This window comes from Mycteria americana, chromosome 12, assembly GCF_035582795.1.
Source record: "Mycteria americana isolate JAX WOST 10 ecotype Jacksonville Zoo and Gardens chromosome 12, USCA_MyAme_1.0, whole genome shotgun sequence".
Classification (NCBI taxonomy): domain Eukaryota; kingdom Metazoa; phylum Chordata; class Aves; order Ciconiiformes; family Ciconiidae; genus Mycteria; species Mycteria americana.
This window is the reverse complement of record NC_134376.1, coordinates 6,390,355-6,408,576: the sequence shown is the minus strand read 5'-3', so window position 1 is coordinate 6,408,576 and position 18,222 is coordinate 6,390,355. Positions and strand designations below refer to the sequence as shown.

The 18,222-nt window shown below is 46.2% G+C and overlaps 1 protein-coding gene across 5 annotated transcripts in view; it reads right to left on the bottom strand.

Annotated features, from left to right (window-relative positions):
• MAD1L1 (mitotic arrest deficient 1 like 1) overlaps positions 1 to 18,222 on the bottom strand; it is a 381,442-nt gene that overhangs the window by 81,832 nt on the left and 281,388 nt on the right. For 4 of the 5 annotated variants that reach the window (XM_075514957.1, XM_075514958.1, XM_075514960.1 and 1 more), the window contains one exon: positions 13,649 to 13,839. In XM_075514957.1, coding sequence (XP_075371072.1) covers positions 13,649 to 13,839 — 191 coding nt within the window. Of the gene's footprint in view, positions 1 to 13,260; positions 13,327 to 13,648; positions 13,840 to 18,222 lie in introns of those variants that run through there. The other variant, XM_075514959.1, reaches the window with a different exon arrangement.

Below are 18,222 nucleotides of genomic sequence, written 5' to 3'. Positions count from 1 at the left end.
GTGATGGAAGCAGCTCAGGCAAGCTGGAGATGCCCCTTTGCAGTGTGAAGGCCTTTGGTACACTGCCCGCTTACCCCCTGCATGAGAAGCTTCCCTATAGACCTAGCTCAAGGAAGAAAATCTGGTAGGAAAATGTGTTTTTAAGTTGATCAAGTTCTGCTTTTGTGGAGAAGCCATTTCAGTTTAATACCCTATCAATGCTCAGTTCAGTGCAGAGAGCCAACCCCAGGTTCTTCCAAGGCTCAAGGACTCATGGCTTTCTACGTGATCCCCTGGGCAAGGGAAAATCTCCAAATGAATGTAAATATTAATCAACACTGTACATCTATCACTCATTGGCAAGCTGACTGTTGGCTGGGAGACTTTTGGTGTGGCTAATGAAATTTTCTATGACGCTGTGCTTAAAATGAAAGAGTAGCAGAGAAAGGCCCTCGGAGAAAGACACCTTCTCAACTCACAAAAAATGTCTATTTTCTCATCTGCTCCCACACCTCCCAGCAGAAAGAGCAAGACCCAAGGAACATGCGAACTGGTGAGGAAAGGGTGCCAGATCACACGGCACCCACCCCTTGGGGGGCAATTTCTCCACATTCCAGAAGAACAGAGACCCCCACTGCAAATTCAGTATCAGTTCAGGAAGGTCCTTGCCCAGGCTGCAGCGGAGCTACCCTTCCCATCAGCTCCGCATCAAAGGAAAAAGCAGGCAAAAAGCCTGCGTAATTCTCCACCCTCAATTCCTGGCACTGTTATTTTTATTTATTTTAAAACAAATGTGAGAGGGAAGTCAGAGCTCTGAGCAGCACACAGAACTGAGGAGCTCAGAACCCTTCTCCAGATTTGGATAAGAGAAGGAGGAGGAAGGGCTGGATATAAACTTACAGATACCGATTTCATTTTTAGCACCTACGGTGCTAAAAAATAGCAAAATAGAACAAACACAAAAAAATAAGACTGCCTTTTCCATGGCACTTTACTGAGTAAAAACCCAACTAAACCCTGAAGCAGAACAAAGACGGCAAACTCCTCCATCCTTGGGAAGCAGCATCTTTCCATTCACGTATCAGCAACACGCTGAGAACATGGTGGGAACTCAGGGCAGCACTGGCAGCATATTCCCCACCAGCCAACCCAGCGCTGCTCGTGCTGCCTTTGTGGGGACAAGAAATGGACAAAGAGGAACTGGGAGTGCTGTGAGGAACTCTGCCGAAATCCTCTGCAGGCAGGGAAATAGCAAAGCTCTGAAACTGAGAACCGACTTTCTCTGAAGCAACAGGATTAGTGACAGCCCACGTTGTACTTCACTGGGGTCATGACAGCTGCGGGAACACCGAATGCTCACTCAAAGGCAGCTCCTGGATTCAGACGCTGCACGTTTCCTCCTGAAATATTTTATCAAAGCAACATTTCTAAAAACTCTACTAAATTGTGTATTTTTGGGAAAAACCTCTTTGCTAGCTCCAGAAGAACACACGCTGTGCATATCACCAGCACAGTGCTACCAGGAACAAAAAGCAACGGGCAGAAACCTACTTTTTACCACATTCACTGAAACTTTGCAGGGTGAATGTGCAGAACATTGGTTGCTTGGCAAACTCACTGCTTTTCTTCCTCAAGATGTGGCTTTGTGGAGGTTTCAGAATACATGGGCTTTTATGTGCTGTTCAACACTTGAAGTTATTCTGAGCTGAGAGCCTTTAGCACCACGGTCCCGTATCTACAGCACAGACAGAGCATCAGTACGTGCAATATTAGCTCCCTCGCATGCTTTCACGTGCCAGCCTTCCCACCTCGGGACCGGTTCATTCATCCTGCTCTTACGGAGTCCAGCTGGCTATTGAATCGCCCCTTCTGAAACGGCTCCAGTGCAGGATACGTCCCACCTTGCAGCACCGTTGACTCCAGCCTCGTGACACCAGCACACCTGAGAGATGACGTGCTGGGGCGCACAGCCCTGACGCTCCGTGCAGAGCAAAGAGGAAATGGAAATGCTGGAACAAGCACTTTGGCACAGCTTCTTGGCTGGGCTAAAGGTTTATTCCTGGGATGCTGCTTTCCTGCAGACTAAGGAAAATTAAATTTAGCACTTTGCAAATAAATAGGTTAAGGCTGAAAGGACACTATTTAGGAATTTACTGCTTACAGCAGCCTCAGAGATTATAGATCCATCACCGTCTATTACCTTCCTAGTTACTGCTTCCACTCTGTCTATCTTCCCCACTTACAGAGTGGTCCTTTCATCAGGTCTTTTTCTGTTCCAACTTGAAACTGTCATCACTCTAATGGAATTATATGAAGAAAAACAACTTTGGGCTGCAGTGACTCTGCCAAAAAGCCAAGGACATCTCCCGTGCTTTCCCAGGACAACACGGTGAGATTCTTGCCTGACAGAGACATGCACAGAGGTCTGACAACCTCCTGGGAAATACAGCGACGGAGAGCTGTTTACACGCATGTCCAAAACCTCTGGGCCTTCATGCAACTGTCAGCTGGGCCCTTTCAACACCCAGAAACACAAGAGCTTTCGCAGGGACCAGCAAACCGACAGCTGACTGGTAACCCTTGCTGCAGATTCATCGTAGCTACGTTGCACATGGCATGAGAACCAGTCACTGAATGCACCGACATGATTACAAACCCCCGCCTCGTGCTGCATGCACCTCTTTTGCTATCTGCTTCATATAAAAATCACCTGCAGACAGTCCCCTCTCCAGAGTCAGATACATCCCAGAAATGCAAAGTGACAGCTAGCACATGAAACCCTTTCCAGAGACTTCCATTAAGACAGACAAACCCTTCAGTTTAAGGTTGAAATTTATGTCAGCTCCCCAGAACACAGCTGAGATAGACCCACCATTACCAGCTACCCACTTTTGCTGAAACTAAATACAGATTAGGGACAAATTAAAATTTTCAAGCCTCGGTTTGATATTATTCCCTCCAAGATACAGGCAGACAGGCTTGTCATCTTCTAGAAGCTAAAGATGCCATCAAAAGATAACTTTGGGAGTTACCAAAGCTGGAGGTCATCCTCAGCTCTCAAATTCCCTGCTTCCGCCATGGAGGAGAAAGCAGCAATGTGATTTAGCTGTGAATCCTTATAAGATAGATTTGACATAAAATACTTTTCCGCACTTCTTCCTCAAAGGATGTTCTCATGCAATTGACAAAAAAGAAAATACATTAAATCCTAAGTCCTAAAATAGTACTAAGTTCCCTGCTCTTACCGCTAACATTCACAGGGGGCAGAATGAACATTTTCTGTGTGTGGATTTAGGAAGATTCATGTACTTGTTTGTTTGAAGCAAAGATAAGAACGGGATAGGTTTTTCACTATTTCCATGTATATGAATAAAGACAGTTGATACATTATTAAATCCTAACATTAATCTGTACCCATGTTAAGTATTAATTCCTTAAGTATACAGTACGTAAAGAGCTGAGCTGCAAAAACTGTTGTTCTGTAGCATAGGGTAGGACTCCACCAGAATCACAGCAGCCAGTCCCCGTAACAAAGCTCTCCAGAAGGATTTTCAGTTTACTGCTGCATTCTGTCATTGCTCCACAGATACAGCACCATGGCAAGGACACCAGCATTAATAGATTCATACTGCAACACTGACAGGACACGTTATGATCTGGAGAGCCTGCATGGCACGTTGTGCTTAAGACTCCCCGATGCTGTGAAGTGTATCAAATCTTCAAGAAATGCCATGACTGAATGCTTGGTGTGCTTCCAACCCTCTCCAGCAATAAGTGCCTCCAAATAGAGGTGGGATGCCTTGGAGGAAAGCAGAAGGCACACTCACAGTGGTTATTATTTTTGCTTTCCTACAAGTGGTTTCTCAAAAAGAAAATGTAAGAGACTTCTGTTTAGGTAAAGGTCTCGGGGAACACCCAAACACGGCAGAGACTGGGATCCCACGAAGAAGAGCTGCCTAACAAGCTTTGAAATACGGGCTCTTATCTTAAACTGGCAAGCCAGTTTGAGAGAAAGCGTATTAACTGGTTTATGCAACACTAACTTCACGGTTAAGAGCCATGTAGTAATTGAGCATTTAGACTTTGAAGCGTGGAAGCAATACAAGGATGACAGAGGAACGTATGGCTGCGAGATCCTCTTCTCCCGGCTCACACCGATGGTGGCCCTTTGGCTGCCAAAGGCAACCTGTGACCATGACACCCCATTCTCTGCTCCTCACTGTTCCCCCACTACATCCCTCCCCACTCACCTGCCAAACCTTGTGGGGAAGGGCTAACCACCTCGTCATCCAAACTAAGTTTAGGCTGAAACCTTTTAACTCTGAAATCCTAGATGAGGGCACAACACATGCATTTATATTCACAACAAATAAAGGAGAAGACCTTTATATAAGCCCAGATCCATTCTTCAGATGGAGATGATAGATGTCCCAAGACCATACCAGCATGGGAATCTTTTGCTGTGTTTCCATATTTGTGAACAGTTTTTTATACACACCCTCCATCTTCTGTCCCTGGAGATCAGAAAATCTTTTGCCCCAGACAAGCATGGGTAGTAGCTCTAACTCCCAAAGCAAGAGGCAAGTCCTAATTATATTTGTATTTAAACAATGTGCTGCTTACTCGAGAAAGAAGAGAGGCAGCGGCTGCCACTCACTCTCACCGGTGGCTTTGTGCAGGCTGAGCTGTGCTGCCATGACCTGGAGCACTCACGTGCTGGTGGGTGCTTTGCTGGATGTGACCAGCTGCATCTCACCTCCCAGGTGTTGCCTGGAGCTAACTGCTCTTCCTAGAGGTCTTCTCACAAACCTGTTCCTGGAACACACAGGGGAAAGGCGAAGGAGTGGTACAAAAGCCATCTTGAAGTCCCTCGGCAATGCTCCGACTGCGTGCCCTCTGCACCACCAACCACCCCTCACAGCCAGCTAAAAAGAGGCTTCAGGGATGTCCATGCGGGATTACAAGTGGAGGAAAGGGTCACGGGGATTGCTGAAGTCCCTGACACCATTTGTCACCCAGGGATGGCATGGAAGATGATGTCGTGACAGTCTTGCTGCGGCTGAACATGCTGGCCTTGGAGCAGCCCAGCACCAGCACAGAGGCCCAGAACTGACCCAAGGCAGGAGAGGTGGCCTGTCCCCTCCTCCTCATGTCCAAGGACAGACAAATAATTGAGACTGTGGAGCAGCCAGGGGAGATGGCTAAGAAGCAGGGTACCCAGAAACTCAAGACTTTTCCCCCGCAAAAGGATAAAAACCTCCAGCAATTTCCACTCCTTTTCATGTGCAGCTTTGAACATAACCATATGCAAGCAGCCAGCGGGGTTGTGGTTTGCTGACACGGCTCTGCGTGTTCTGCAAATTCACAACAAAGCAGCCAGGGAAAGCAACAAGCGTGCATCAAAAGCTGCTTTGCAAAACACCCATTTCATGTGTGCTGCAGCGAGGCCTTGGTATTCCCCCACAGCCCGGACTCGAAGGCATCGCCTTTTCCTTCAAGAGTGCCGATCACACAGGCTCCAAGTAGAACATCTTTTGAAACTACGAGACACTCAAATAAATAAATTAAATAAATCGAAGAGATTTAATGCCTGTTGAAGGTGGCGGGTACCCACAGAAAAGGAAAGACCCCCAGGCCCCCCGGCCCACTCCGGCTGCACCACGCGTCTGAGGGACAATTTGCTGTGTCCATTCACGTATAACAAAAGCCGGCTGCACCGGTTACATCTCCAACCCATTCACACACAGCTTCCCCACCGCAGAACATTTTGAAAAGCTTCTCAAACCCCCGTGGAAGTCCATGAATGGTAATATCCTGCACCCAGGTGAGAGGGACAGAGAAAACCAGAAGGTTGAGTGACCTAGAGCAAAGCCACATGGCGATTTAGTGACAGAGATGGGAACGAGAATCCGGGAGGGGTTTTTCTTATGTCCCCTCTGCTTTATCCATTATTTAACACCGCCTTCATCTCATGGTGCGTAAACACAGTCCTGTCAGCCCACACAGTCCTTTGTAAGCTGTTCAAATACAGCAGCGAGCGGATGCAGACATCCTTCTCTCCCGAGACCTCCCGCGGGCAGACCGGGCGCAGCCAGCGACAAGAACAACTCTTCTTCAGCAAACTGCAATCATGCGGGTGCTGGGAACGTGGCGGGTGGGGAAAGGAAGGAGAGGCTTTTATTCTAGCGGGTAAGTCAGCCAGGATCTGCTCTGCCTCCTGCTAACTTACCCTGCAGCTTTCGCGTTGCCTGGGGCAGAGGGGTGTGCTGTGCCTGCCGGGCTGCCTGGCTCTGCCGTGCGGCACGAGGATGGAGTCAGTGGCTGCCTGGTTTGGGGCACGGGCAGAGCTAGGGCACGACCTGCCCCGTGCGTTGTCCTATACCACGCATCCAGGGCCACACATGTTGCTACACCAGCCTGGTTTAATTAAATTCTCATCAGGGACCTGTACTCCATGTTGGTGCACATGACTCTTCGCTAGAAAGCATGGGCTCTCTCTCCCATGATACTTTAACGAAGGAAAAGGGGATTTGGAGGGAGGTGAATTGCAAACTTATTAAAAAAAGGCATATTCCAGTAATTTGGTTACTTACTGTAATTGCAGAATCATAGAATAATTTAGGCTGGAAAAGACCTTCAAGATCATTGAGTCCAACGGTAAACCTAACACTGCCAAGTCCACCAGAAGCCGTGGAAACAGACGCTGAGGTCCTTCAGCTGGGATAGCTGATGTCTGCCACGTCCTGTTGCCTGGATGAGGCCATCAGCAGTACTGACAGTGATGGTGGCTGAAGCCAGGCACAGAATTTGTGGGAATAACTTGAAAGCTGTCTTTTTTCAGCGCCCTGCTCCTTTGCCGAGAGAGGGGAAGTGCAGACAGGGAGGCAGAGCTCATGCCACCACAAGCGGCACGCTGCGGGGAGGGAAACCTGGAGCTACAGCACTGGCACCGCCACACCCTTGGGGCATGAAGGAGCGAAGGGAAGGGAAACTGCAAAAGCAACTTGGTGGCCAACAGCTGACGGTTACAAAGCTAACGGGGAATTGCAGAGGGACAGACTGAATCTCAGATGGCATCTGTGAGCCAACTTCACGTTTCCTGCCCAAAACCAGGCGTGCTTTTTTGAAGTGACGAGTTATGCATCTGCCTCACAGTGTAACGCATCAGTCACTCCAACAGAGAGGATGCACCCATCAGTAAGACAAATCTCTGACCTTTCAGCGAGCCTCACATGTACCATCCTCCCGCTAGTCAGGAAAGACTCAGTCACTGGAACAATTCTCCAACATCATCAGCATTAATTACCTGCACGGCTGGGCCTGGCAGACTCGCAGGGATGGCAGGGAAGGGGAGCGAGTGGTGCCAACACGCTGGAAATGGGTATTGCGCCAGGCTGACAGGTAAGAGGGGAGTGTATTCCCCAGCCCAAAGCTGCTCTGTGTCCCCCATCAGCACAGTCTATTTATCCTAACAAGTCTAGTGACATTGGCAGGAGCATCATCCACCTTGTACAGATGGGAAACGGAGGCAGAGAAAGAGCATTAACGTTGCCCTGTTGGAACAAGGCTTCAGCTCAGCCTCCTGAAGTCTTGAAGCAGCATCTTTTTGCTCAGAAATTCTGCAGTAAAAAGAAAACCTTCTGTTAGATCTCTCCGCTATCCTCGAGGTGACTGGTTTCATTTGGGGGGGGGGGGGGGGAGTAAAAACCCCTACCCTGCCCGAGGGGACAGGCAGTTGTTTAGGGAAGCACATGCAGTAAGAGAGAAACTGTGTCAGGAGGAAAAAAAGCATGAGAAAGAGCAGAATAAGATGAAGACAGTAGCAAGAATTAAAGTCAGGTCCCAACATGAAACAGGCTGCTACAATATCTGAAAGAAAATGATGCGTAGGAAGTTTAAATACAGGATTTGACGCTGTAATACCATAGATTGCTCAACAGCTCCTGTTTTAGAGCTGCTGATTAGTGCAACCCAAGATGGGTCCTTGCTGTCCCTTCCAGGAATCCCAGTGCAATCATCTGGCAGGAATGCATCACACTCGCGCAGCGACGGCAGGCGCTCCCGGAGATGAGCAGAAATGAAGTCTCCAGCAACCACACGGGAAAATTGAAAACAAAATATAAAAATAAAATAACTTGTAATTAACAAGAATGAGGAGTTAACAATCCTCAGAGAGGCCTACAATCTCTAATCAATCTCTTGCAGCCTGGCCTGCTCCACCGATGAGCCCCATTGTTATTTTTGATTGTGTGTGCAAGAGTGCGAGACGGCTGCTGGAAGAATAGCACTCCATCAAAATTGTGATTTCTTTCTCCTCTCGAGACTCATCAAGGGTGAGAAGGAAGAGAGGGGAGAAGATAGAGATGTAAAAAGAAACAAACAGCTAGAACATGCTTCTCAGAGATCCTCTGCTGGGTTCAAGGAGGAAATAACTGAAACGGCAGGTATGCCAAGCATGCAGACTTGGATCCAGAGCTCCCAACAGTGTTGTCAGCTTCAAGACAAAAGAAGAGCACTCAGGTGAGTAAAAGTAATCCCTGTATAAACCATCCTGCTCATTCCGAGATGCGCATCGTTCACTGGTGCGACCTGGCCAACCTGAGGCTAAGGCTGCGCTGGAATGTCAGCGGGCTGGACTCTCTCTGCACGTTTAACCACAAGAGTTTTGTCTCCCCCTTTCAGCGAACAGTTTGTCAGCATCACTTTGTGTTTGAAAAATAGCCTCCGAGGTCCTTCTTATTCAATCCAGCCTCATTTCCCTCCTCAAGAAAAGAGAATTAAACTATTACTTCTTGTCCACATAGCTGCCCTATAGCATTTTACACACCTTGTCAATATAGAGGCAACAGGACGGCAGGGTACAGAAGTGATGCGGCAAGCAAAGGAAGACTGGGAAGTTAAAGGTGGTATCTGTCCTTCCACCACACCCTTCTTCCATACAAAGCCTTTATCCCTTTCACTGCTCTATGTTCTGCCTCTGCACCCACAGTGAACCACATCAGAAGCAAGTGTTCACTTTTCAGATTGCCTTGAATTTTGAGAGTGACAGTTCCCCTTACAGATCTGCAAACCAACTCTTTACGTAACTCCTTAAAGAGGTGTGCATCAAAGACAGCGTGCACACACTGGCTGTTAACTTCACAGGTTGCAGAAAAGCTGTTGATTTTATTACCATATTACCAATCCAACAGGACATCAATAAAGGTTTTATTTTGCAGCAAGAAGTGCCATCCCCGTAGCTGGCAACATTCTCAAGCCGTGTCATGATGCTTCTGGTTTTGTTTGCTGTCGGATACTTTGGGTATTCTCTTTTAAGGCATCAAGCCTACCATCTTGGGGATGTTCTTCAATGAACTACCACTGGTGTTTGGGTTTCCATTTGATAATTTTGACAGAAAATAATAACAGGGGCAAGGCCTGGAAGCAGAGTTCTGTACACTGCAAGTCTGGGCTCTGAGGATATAGAAAATATCTGCCTAAAGGCAGTCTTTTGGCCAAGAGTATTTATGAGCTCAGACACGTAACACTGCTGCGATACTGGAAAGAGTTTGTTTTAACTTCCTTACCAACCAACTTAGACCCAAATGATTTATACATGAATTACTGAAAAATCTGAGCACTCCTTTCTGAGAAAGTAGAGGAACCTAAACCCAGAGAGATTGCAAACACCACCAGATTTGACGTAGCTGTTACACAGGATCAGACTGATTGCGTTTTGAGCACAGGATCCTATCAAGAATAGTGACCAGCACCACATTCATGCCACAACAGTGGAAACAGTTTACCTGAAAGCACAGTGAATAATCAAGTACAGATTCCTCTCTCTGAGTACTCTTCTTGCTCTCTCTTCTTCACTCAAGTCTTCATTCCCAAGTATTTCCAGAGGATGGAGTTGAATGTTGCCAGGTACAGCAGCAGCAAAACCATATGTAGACACAACCCAGAAAATAAGCAGCAGGCATGGGAATTTTCTTCCTAACATCTGTAGTAAGAGGTTGCCTTTACACCTCAAAGCAGAGAGCTCTGTATGTCCCTACTTAAGGTAAATGTAAATATTTAATGTAAACTAGGTATTATTATGTGTATTATCCCATTCCCCATCCCCCTGCGCTGCTGGCGGGGAGGAGGGTGAGAATTTGGAGGTGAAGTTGAGCCTGGGAAGAAGGAAGGGGTGGGGGGAAAGTGTTTCTCATTTCTCATTACCCTACTCTGATTTGATTGGTAATAAATCTAATTTCCCCAAGTCGAGTCTGTTTTGCCCATGACAGTAATTGGTGAGTGGTCTCTCCCTGTCCTTATCTCAACCCACGAGCCTTTCATTATATTTTCTCTCCCCTGTCCAGCTGAGGAGGGGAGTGATAGAGCGGCTTTGGTGGGCACCTGGCGTCCAGCCAGCGTCAACCCACCACAAACATTCTAGAAAACCTACTGAGCTCCTGCTCTCAGCAGTGCCTTGAAGCCAGAGGGTCTATAAAATAAAAGGATTTCCACTCTTTTTATTTTAAATTGATTGGCTTCAAATGCTTTGGCCGAGACTGTGTCTTTAGGCACGCAAAAAGAAAAAGCCCATGATTTAATTTCTCTACACTGTTTGTTCATTTGTACAAGTGTCTCCAAATCATCTCCTCTTCAAATTTGACCAGTCTTTCTGTTTACCAAAAGACTTTCTTTGTCTGAAACAATTGTCATTGTCTTTCTGAAGACCTCATTTCCTTACTCTCATTCAGGATCTACCCAGAGACAAGGGTAAACAGCGTGATGTACACACGGCCAAGCAATGACATCCTGGTTTGCCACCGCTTAATTCCAAGTTGGCTAAGCTGATTTTGAGGCTCCCCAGCAATGTTTTAGCAGATGTATTTAATAGGTTGTTACAAAGGGAGTCAAAGCAGTTCTTGGATATCTCACAGGTGGCCTGGCCTAGACACACCAGCCAAGCATTATGCAGAACGCAAAGTCTGTGTCATGGCCTAACACATCTAATGTACCAGCAACGGTAACAGAATATGAAACTGTCAAGTGCCCCAATAACTATAATGCATTACATCCCACAAAAAAATCATCAGAAACTAAACTCCTGGTGAGGAATCTGTAACACCGCTTTCCACAGCATTTAATTAAAAGAATAAAAAAGAGCAAACAAACGAGAGCGAGCTGTGAAGTCTGAGATGTGCCTTGCTGCCTACGCACTCACACACAGAGGGTCTGAAAATCACTGGAACATCCTTCAAGTTGATGAGCTCATCTGTTGCATTGATAGGGATCGCCAATAAATACTGATACGGTTTCATTGGAATTCAGTGCTCATTTATAGATGCAGTCATTTATATTCGCAGCATGGCACTGTGATTAACCCTTTCATTGAAGCTGTAATTCCAATTAAAGCGAATTGGCTGGACACATACAGCATGCAGATAATAAGCTCTACTACAGTAACAGCATACCTTGGTCGGGAAAACCAAGCACATTTTTCATCTTCATTTAACTTTGAAGGGGTTACGTTACAGTAGCTCCTATTGCATCCCTGCTATTGAAGCCTCACTGAAAATTAAATGCCACCAGCAGTGCTACTGAAATATGCTCTAAAGTTTACAGGCAAACTACAGAAGCTTGTAAAGTGCCAGGGGACTTCTCTGGTTTAATTATATAGACCCTGTTCCATAAATTGCTTGAATGGAATAAGTACAAATAGCATTCCCTGCTTTGTGACCTCTTTGGGTTAATGAAATGCACGCAAACACCCACAGTCTGCTATGGCTCAGAAATTCCACAGCATAAACACACAACCTTGCTGGAAGCTGTAGTCAGGATTCAAGCCTTGGTACGTACATGAGAACCAGCTGCCTGGACTCAGCAAGGAAATAATGTGTTGTTTATATTCTACTGCTATTCTAAGCTGCAGACGGTGGGAATTTTCTGCGATGTACTGAACAGGGAGAAAGAGTCTGAGATTTTGTGGTTCAGGCTCTAATTAGCAAATCTGCTTCTCTTATCCGAAGAGGTGTGTGAGGTAAGAGAGGCTGAGGAATTCCATGAATCAATAAGCAACCCACCCTTGGCTTTGGGAAATGCGAGATCTTGGAACTGCTGCTGCTCTACCTGGTGACACTTGCCTCCATCCTCTGGACATACTTGGGAATAAAGACTTGAGTGAAGAAGAGAAAGCAAGAAGAGCGTTTAGGGAGAGGAATCCCTACTTGATTATTCATTCTCCTGCGTGTAAATTATTTCTATTGCCATGACATGAAGGAATATTTGATCCTACTGAAGACAAACTACTGAAGCCAGCCAGCTCTTGTTCATGTGCCCAGTATGCAATTTTCTCATGTTTTCTTAACTTTCTCCAAGCACTCCATCTCTCCTATGATGCAGAAAGAACTGCTAGTTGTACTGTCTGGACATGGCATCCAACAGACATCTCCAGAAGTCTGCTGAAGTTTCATTCACTAAACATTTAAGAGTCCAGGTGTGAGCACAGGCATCTGGAGGTCTTGGAGCTAACAGCACTGCACCATCTCAACGAGAACTGTTTTCAGGATTCAGTGACGGTACCTTAAAACCAACAGACTCATCCTCCTCCCCAGACAGTGAACTTTATTTTCTTGCTGTCATCTGTCTCAGCCCAGAAATGTCATAAGGCCAAGCAATACAACAGTTTTGGCGATATTTTCCTAGCTTTACTAAGGATCCTAGGTGCTGTCTTGTACTTACCCTCACTTGCTTTATTTGGAGGGTTTTTTTTTTTCCTGAAGCTCTGGAGTTGCAGAATAGGAAAATATTTTTCCTGTTATATAAAGAAACAATACTGCAGCAATCCACACGCGGCACACAGCAGTAGGTCTGCAGAAACAGAACTTCTCCAGGTCCTGCTTGGAGAGTCCCCTCCTGTGCTGAACGGCTCTAAAACCCTCATCCTTCTCCTAGATGAGACTCACTCCAGCAGGATCAGTGGGAGGCAGGTATGATTTTAAGTGCCAGTTGTGTTTGTCACCGAGAAGGAGAATGTTCTCCCACTGACCTGTAAACCTGGGCTGTTGACACTTGAACCGACGTAAAGATGTAACTTAACAGCTTGATGACTCTCATGTCACACCTCATCTCTCTAATGTATCAACCCAACTGTGCTAGCTGGAAGGGAGCACAGAAGAAAACAGCACCTATCAAGCCAGAACCCAACCTCAGACCACCTAGCTAGACCAATAAAGGTATCAGACCAGCAGAAGACAGACTGTTATTGCTACTCATCTGTGCTGTTCACATAAATGGCACTTCACACACAGAAGGATGAGTTGCTGCTCAAAAGGAATTCCAATTTACATAAAGACAAGATGATGACATGCAGACAAGCTAGAGGATAGCAAAGACAGTAAGGACATATATTTCACAGTGAGGTAAGGATGAAACCTTGATGGTTACATAAGGTTTTATTGCCGCGGCATATATAACTGATAATATAAAAAGGTGAAGTGCAAGGCCAGATGCCAAACCTTCTAAGGTAATTTTTCAAAAGAAGAAAGGATCTTTACTTCCCTCATAAGGAACACCCTGTCACATAGCAGGGGGGGCAGTAGTTTTCCAGTCTAATCACTGAGAGAGAGAAAATACATTCTGGCACGCTGAAAACCACGAACCCAAAGAAGCATGTGCAGCGAGGGGTGCGCAGACCTACCTTAAAAAGCAGGCAGTCCCCTTGGTGCTCAGCGTAAATGGAGGTGAGTCGATACTGGTTCTCAGTCGTGATGTCGATCTGGTACCCCGTTAGCGTGTAGCACACCTTGCGAAACTCCTGGATCTTGGTCTGGAAAACTTCTTTCAGACGCTGGTTTTTTAGTTCTGCACTTTCCACTTGTTTCTTCAGCTCTGTGTAGGGGAAGAAAACGGGTACTTTGTTATACGTCATCAGCACAGAGCCCTTGCGCTGTATTTACAGTGCTAGCCAAACTAAGTGAATTGAAAAGGTTAATTAAATTTTTAAAAAGTGAATTAAGCAGGCAGAGTAAAGAAACAGGCAAGCTAGATTCCTTTCCTCCTGGCCCCAGCAGACCAAAAGATAATAAACTGGGGAATAAGGAAACCAGACATGTCTTGGTGGGATGGATTTTTCTTTTGCTCAGCCAGCCTTTTAACAACGGGTTACAAAATTCAAAGCTATAGCATCTATTTCCTCACATGCACACATCTTATTTTCTACACAGAACCCAAGAGAAGGATGTTATGCTACGGGAAGCAAGAAAGTGGAAAAATGGTAAGAAACGCGCCTCTGTATGGTTACATCAGGAGAAAGCTGCCTATAAGGGAAATCTCCTCCAGCATACTCTTGATTTGACTAAAAGTGCTTTGATCTCAAATTGACACACTGCTTAGGAATCCCTTAAGATTCAGGAAGGGGCTTTTATTGTGATAAAAACCCTGAAGAGTACCACTGCCTCTTTGCATTTGCTACCTTAGCTGGACTAGTCCCTAGAAGAGAGGTCCGGTGAGACTGCCTGCCACTCACCCTGTATTTTATTGCTACAAAGGGAGCCGCCAGCTCTGTGAATCCTTCAAGAGGATACACAACAATTACCATGAATCTTTCACCCGAGGTGCCTTCTGAGTAATTAAACCTCGATTTATCCCCCCTTTAATTACAGAGATTGGCTTTACTTTAATATACACTAGGGATGTCTCCCAAGTCAGCCTGTTTTATCAACACTGCAGTCCAGGGTCAGAAAAAACCCCTGACTCTTTCTAACAGCAGACAAATAGACTTCCTCACTCGGATACCTCTTTGTCATTCTGAGGGTTAAGGCTTTGTCTGTTCTGTGATCAGAGACATAACTGTAGCACATGTAGGCCATATGTCTTTGTTTTAGCTAGGTCAGAGTCCAGCACTAGGATAGCAGAAACTTCAGCAAGAGTTTGAGTATGAAGGAAGGTTTTTGGCTGGGCTTATACAGCCCAAGCTAAAGTATTACTGTTTCCCAAGCAAGCTGGAAGAGTTTTTACTCAAGTATTTGCCGAAAAGTGCTTCCATGGACCTCCCAAGCATAGTGCAGGAAGAATGCAGGATGATAACTGCAAGGCCATGGACTTGCCTATGATTCACCTCGGAGCAGCTGCAAGTGCACCAGAGGAATGCGAGTCTCCTCTTATCTTCTGTACTGCTTTACTTAGGCGCTCCGGGTGGGACAAAAGGATAATTCAATGTGTTAAGTTAAAGTGCCTTAAATGCCACTGAGGATGCCCCTGCTCAGAAGTACTTTGGCCTTAATCCAATTCAGCTTAATCCCCAGGCAAGGACAGGAACTCTTTAATGGTTAAAGAGAACTACATGTCCCGCTACTTCTGAGCGAGGGCATCCACGCAGGGAGAGTTAACGCTGGCCAACTCCTTACCTTCGGTTAATTCAGCTCCACCTCCCTGAGCTGCTTGTGGAGATGATGTACAAGCAAAGTATTTCCTTTACTCCAGGTCTCCCCCCAGCTCTATCTCACTTTATCAACGGGAGCAAGCCAGTCTTGGGGAACATGACATATCAGTTTGTTCATTAAAACACTGCTATACAGGGAATCTCCCAATTGCTGGGCATGTAAGGTAAATAGAGTATCCAAACCCTGCCTACAAGGCTGAAGGGCTGTGGGTTACACACTGCCCCTTCTCGTGAGCTTGAAAAGGCTGTCTCTCTCCTGACCACCCACCTTCCCATTCCTACCAAACTCATCACCGCGTGATTAACTCAACCCTTCCTTGGATTGTTACAACCTTTTGCCCATCATCTCAGCTGGGTCTGGTCTTTGATTAATTGAGTAATCAGCCTCTGAAATCAGGAGGTTAATTGGCAGCTCTGACCTCAATATTCTCACAGTCTTCATTCAGCTATGCAACTGTTAAGGACAAAATTCCATATATGAAAGTAAAAATTCAGTGACCACACTGCAGTGGTAAATAACATTTCGCCACTGTCAGAGACAGCACTGCCTTTAATATATCGCACATGTCCAACCGTGATATTTTTTTTCCTAATAAATACAGCCTAGCCTTGGAAAAGTAAATCTGCCTTTTCCTACCGCATCTCGGAGGCTGCCTTTCCTGACTTTTATAACCTTGGAGGTGGATGGCACCCTAATTCATGAACTCTTTGAACAGTTTTCGTTATTCATGAAGAGTTAGTGCCTTGTCCACTGTTTTGTCTCTCAGACTTGGTACTGCTAATGGCCGTCAGGAGTGTCCTCGCACCCGTTGGGTTGCAAGCCTTATCACCCACCCAGCAGCGCTGGCCTAGTTAGACTACAACCATGTGAATCCAGAATAGCAACTACGTGATGGCAACTGCTTTCCTCCACTACCCTCAGAGTGAAAAAGGCAAAACTCTGACTACAATCAGTCTTTTATGCAAGAAATCCCGAGCTTTTCAATTCAACTGAAGGACTAGCAAGCCATCGCTCCCAACACGTGCCCTCGCCTCCTCCCCGCTGTTCCTCCTGGCCCTCTTTCCAGTGCCTGCGGCAGTTTCGGTGTATTACCGCATCAGCCGTCCTGGCTGAAGGAATTCATCTGCATGAAAAAACGTTATCTCCCCATTAGAGATGCTCGTGTCAGCCACTGGCACAAGGTGCTGAACTCGGTAACTGCTAATGTAGACACAGCCAAATGTGCCAGCACCAGCCAGGGACAGGATAAAGCCTTGTCATCCCCTCCGCGGCTCCATTAGCAAATCCCCAACAGTGTTTCTTTAGTGGCACAGCTTGGGAATGGGGCAGAAAAAAACCACCAGCAGGTACAGGGACACGATAGGAATGCTTAAGTTTGCAACTGCCCCCAGTGAAAGGTCCGTTGAACCCTGACCAAAACAGAGATTGCTCTTCCTTTACACCCATTTAAATTGCAGTCCTCAATAGTTCAGCTATAGCAACTGCTGATGCCTACCTCCCGCAGTATTTATCCCGGGGAAACAATTCAGCCAGGGGCTCTTCCCAGATTAACTCAGGACAGCGCTCAGGGCCGTGACTACTCCCCTGCTTTCCCTTGAGGACTCTGCCGACACAACCAAGAAGCCACATGGTGAGAAGGACTCGTGGAAGAGTAACTTGGTCGGAAGGTAACCTGAGACTTGAGAAATGGAGGATAGGATCCCACTGCTGAAACAAAGCCATCCGAGACGCTCTAGAATACCTTCCACAGCTTCTGCAGGAAAGAAATTTCTTACAGGTTCTGTGTCCTACTGCTCAGGCCCAGGCCAATGTCTCAGAGACTCTGGGGTGACTAAAATGGCACAGGATGCCTGTTTTTAGGCACTGGGTACCTAGGTAGCCTGTCTGCACCACGGCTCTGCCCACGTACAGCCCTGGCGCCGCAGATTCCCCGCACCCAGGGAGCAGCACAAGCAGCATATGCACTGAGTTGGGGACAGTAATTAATCTTTCTAATATTTCCCCCACCAAGTGAAGATGTTAAGCTAAGAGGCAGCTCATTGTTTGCTCTGTGTCTGAATTCAAAGATGTGACGGCACTAATTCTTAAGCCTCACCTAATACCGCTAATTCCCGCCAAATTTGTAGCACAGTCAGGACAAATTGATTTAAAAGTCATCATTTGCACAGAGTGCAAGTCAGCGTATTTCAGAGCAATGTTTAAGGCATAGCCATAGAGGCCACGGAACAGAGGGAGATCCTTTCAGGATGGGTCAAGGTGCATTAATAGAGCAGGTTTCTGACGACAGCATTACTGTTTCCACCCGCTCTATCTACCACCTACGCAACATCGAATGTCTTTATCCTTTAAGATATTTCACAACATTTGGAGAATTAGGTTTAATTTTATCTTTAAAAGACAGTGTTTGAAAACTAGAATCCCTGTATTTAGAGCACTCGCGTGAGGTCCTATGTTTGACTCTGTTACACTTGCACAAAACAGGCGAGAGAATTTGCAGGTGTGCTCTGCAGAAACGATGGATGGGGAAAGTCACACCATAAACATCCTTCATCCCAGAGAAGGGACGCTGAAGAATCTCTCACCGAAGCATTAATGAAACAAATAGGAACTGAGAAAATAAGCGTGAGATTTGGCAGGATATGCCTTGGTCAGGGATAATGACTGGCTGTTTACTTTGCCTGGAAAAAAAAATAAAGGAGGAGAACAGAGAGAAAAGGAAAATATTTGGAGATCATACTGCCCCATCTCCTTTGTATTCTGGCCAAGAGTATCCACAGAAGTTGCCCATCCTGAAGAGTTTGATGGGGAAAAAAATCCTCACTGAAAAAAG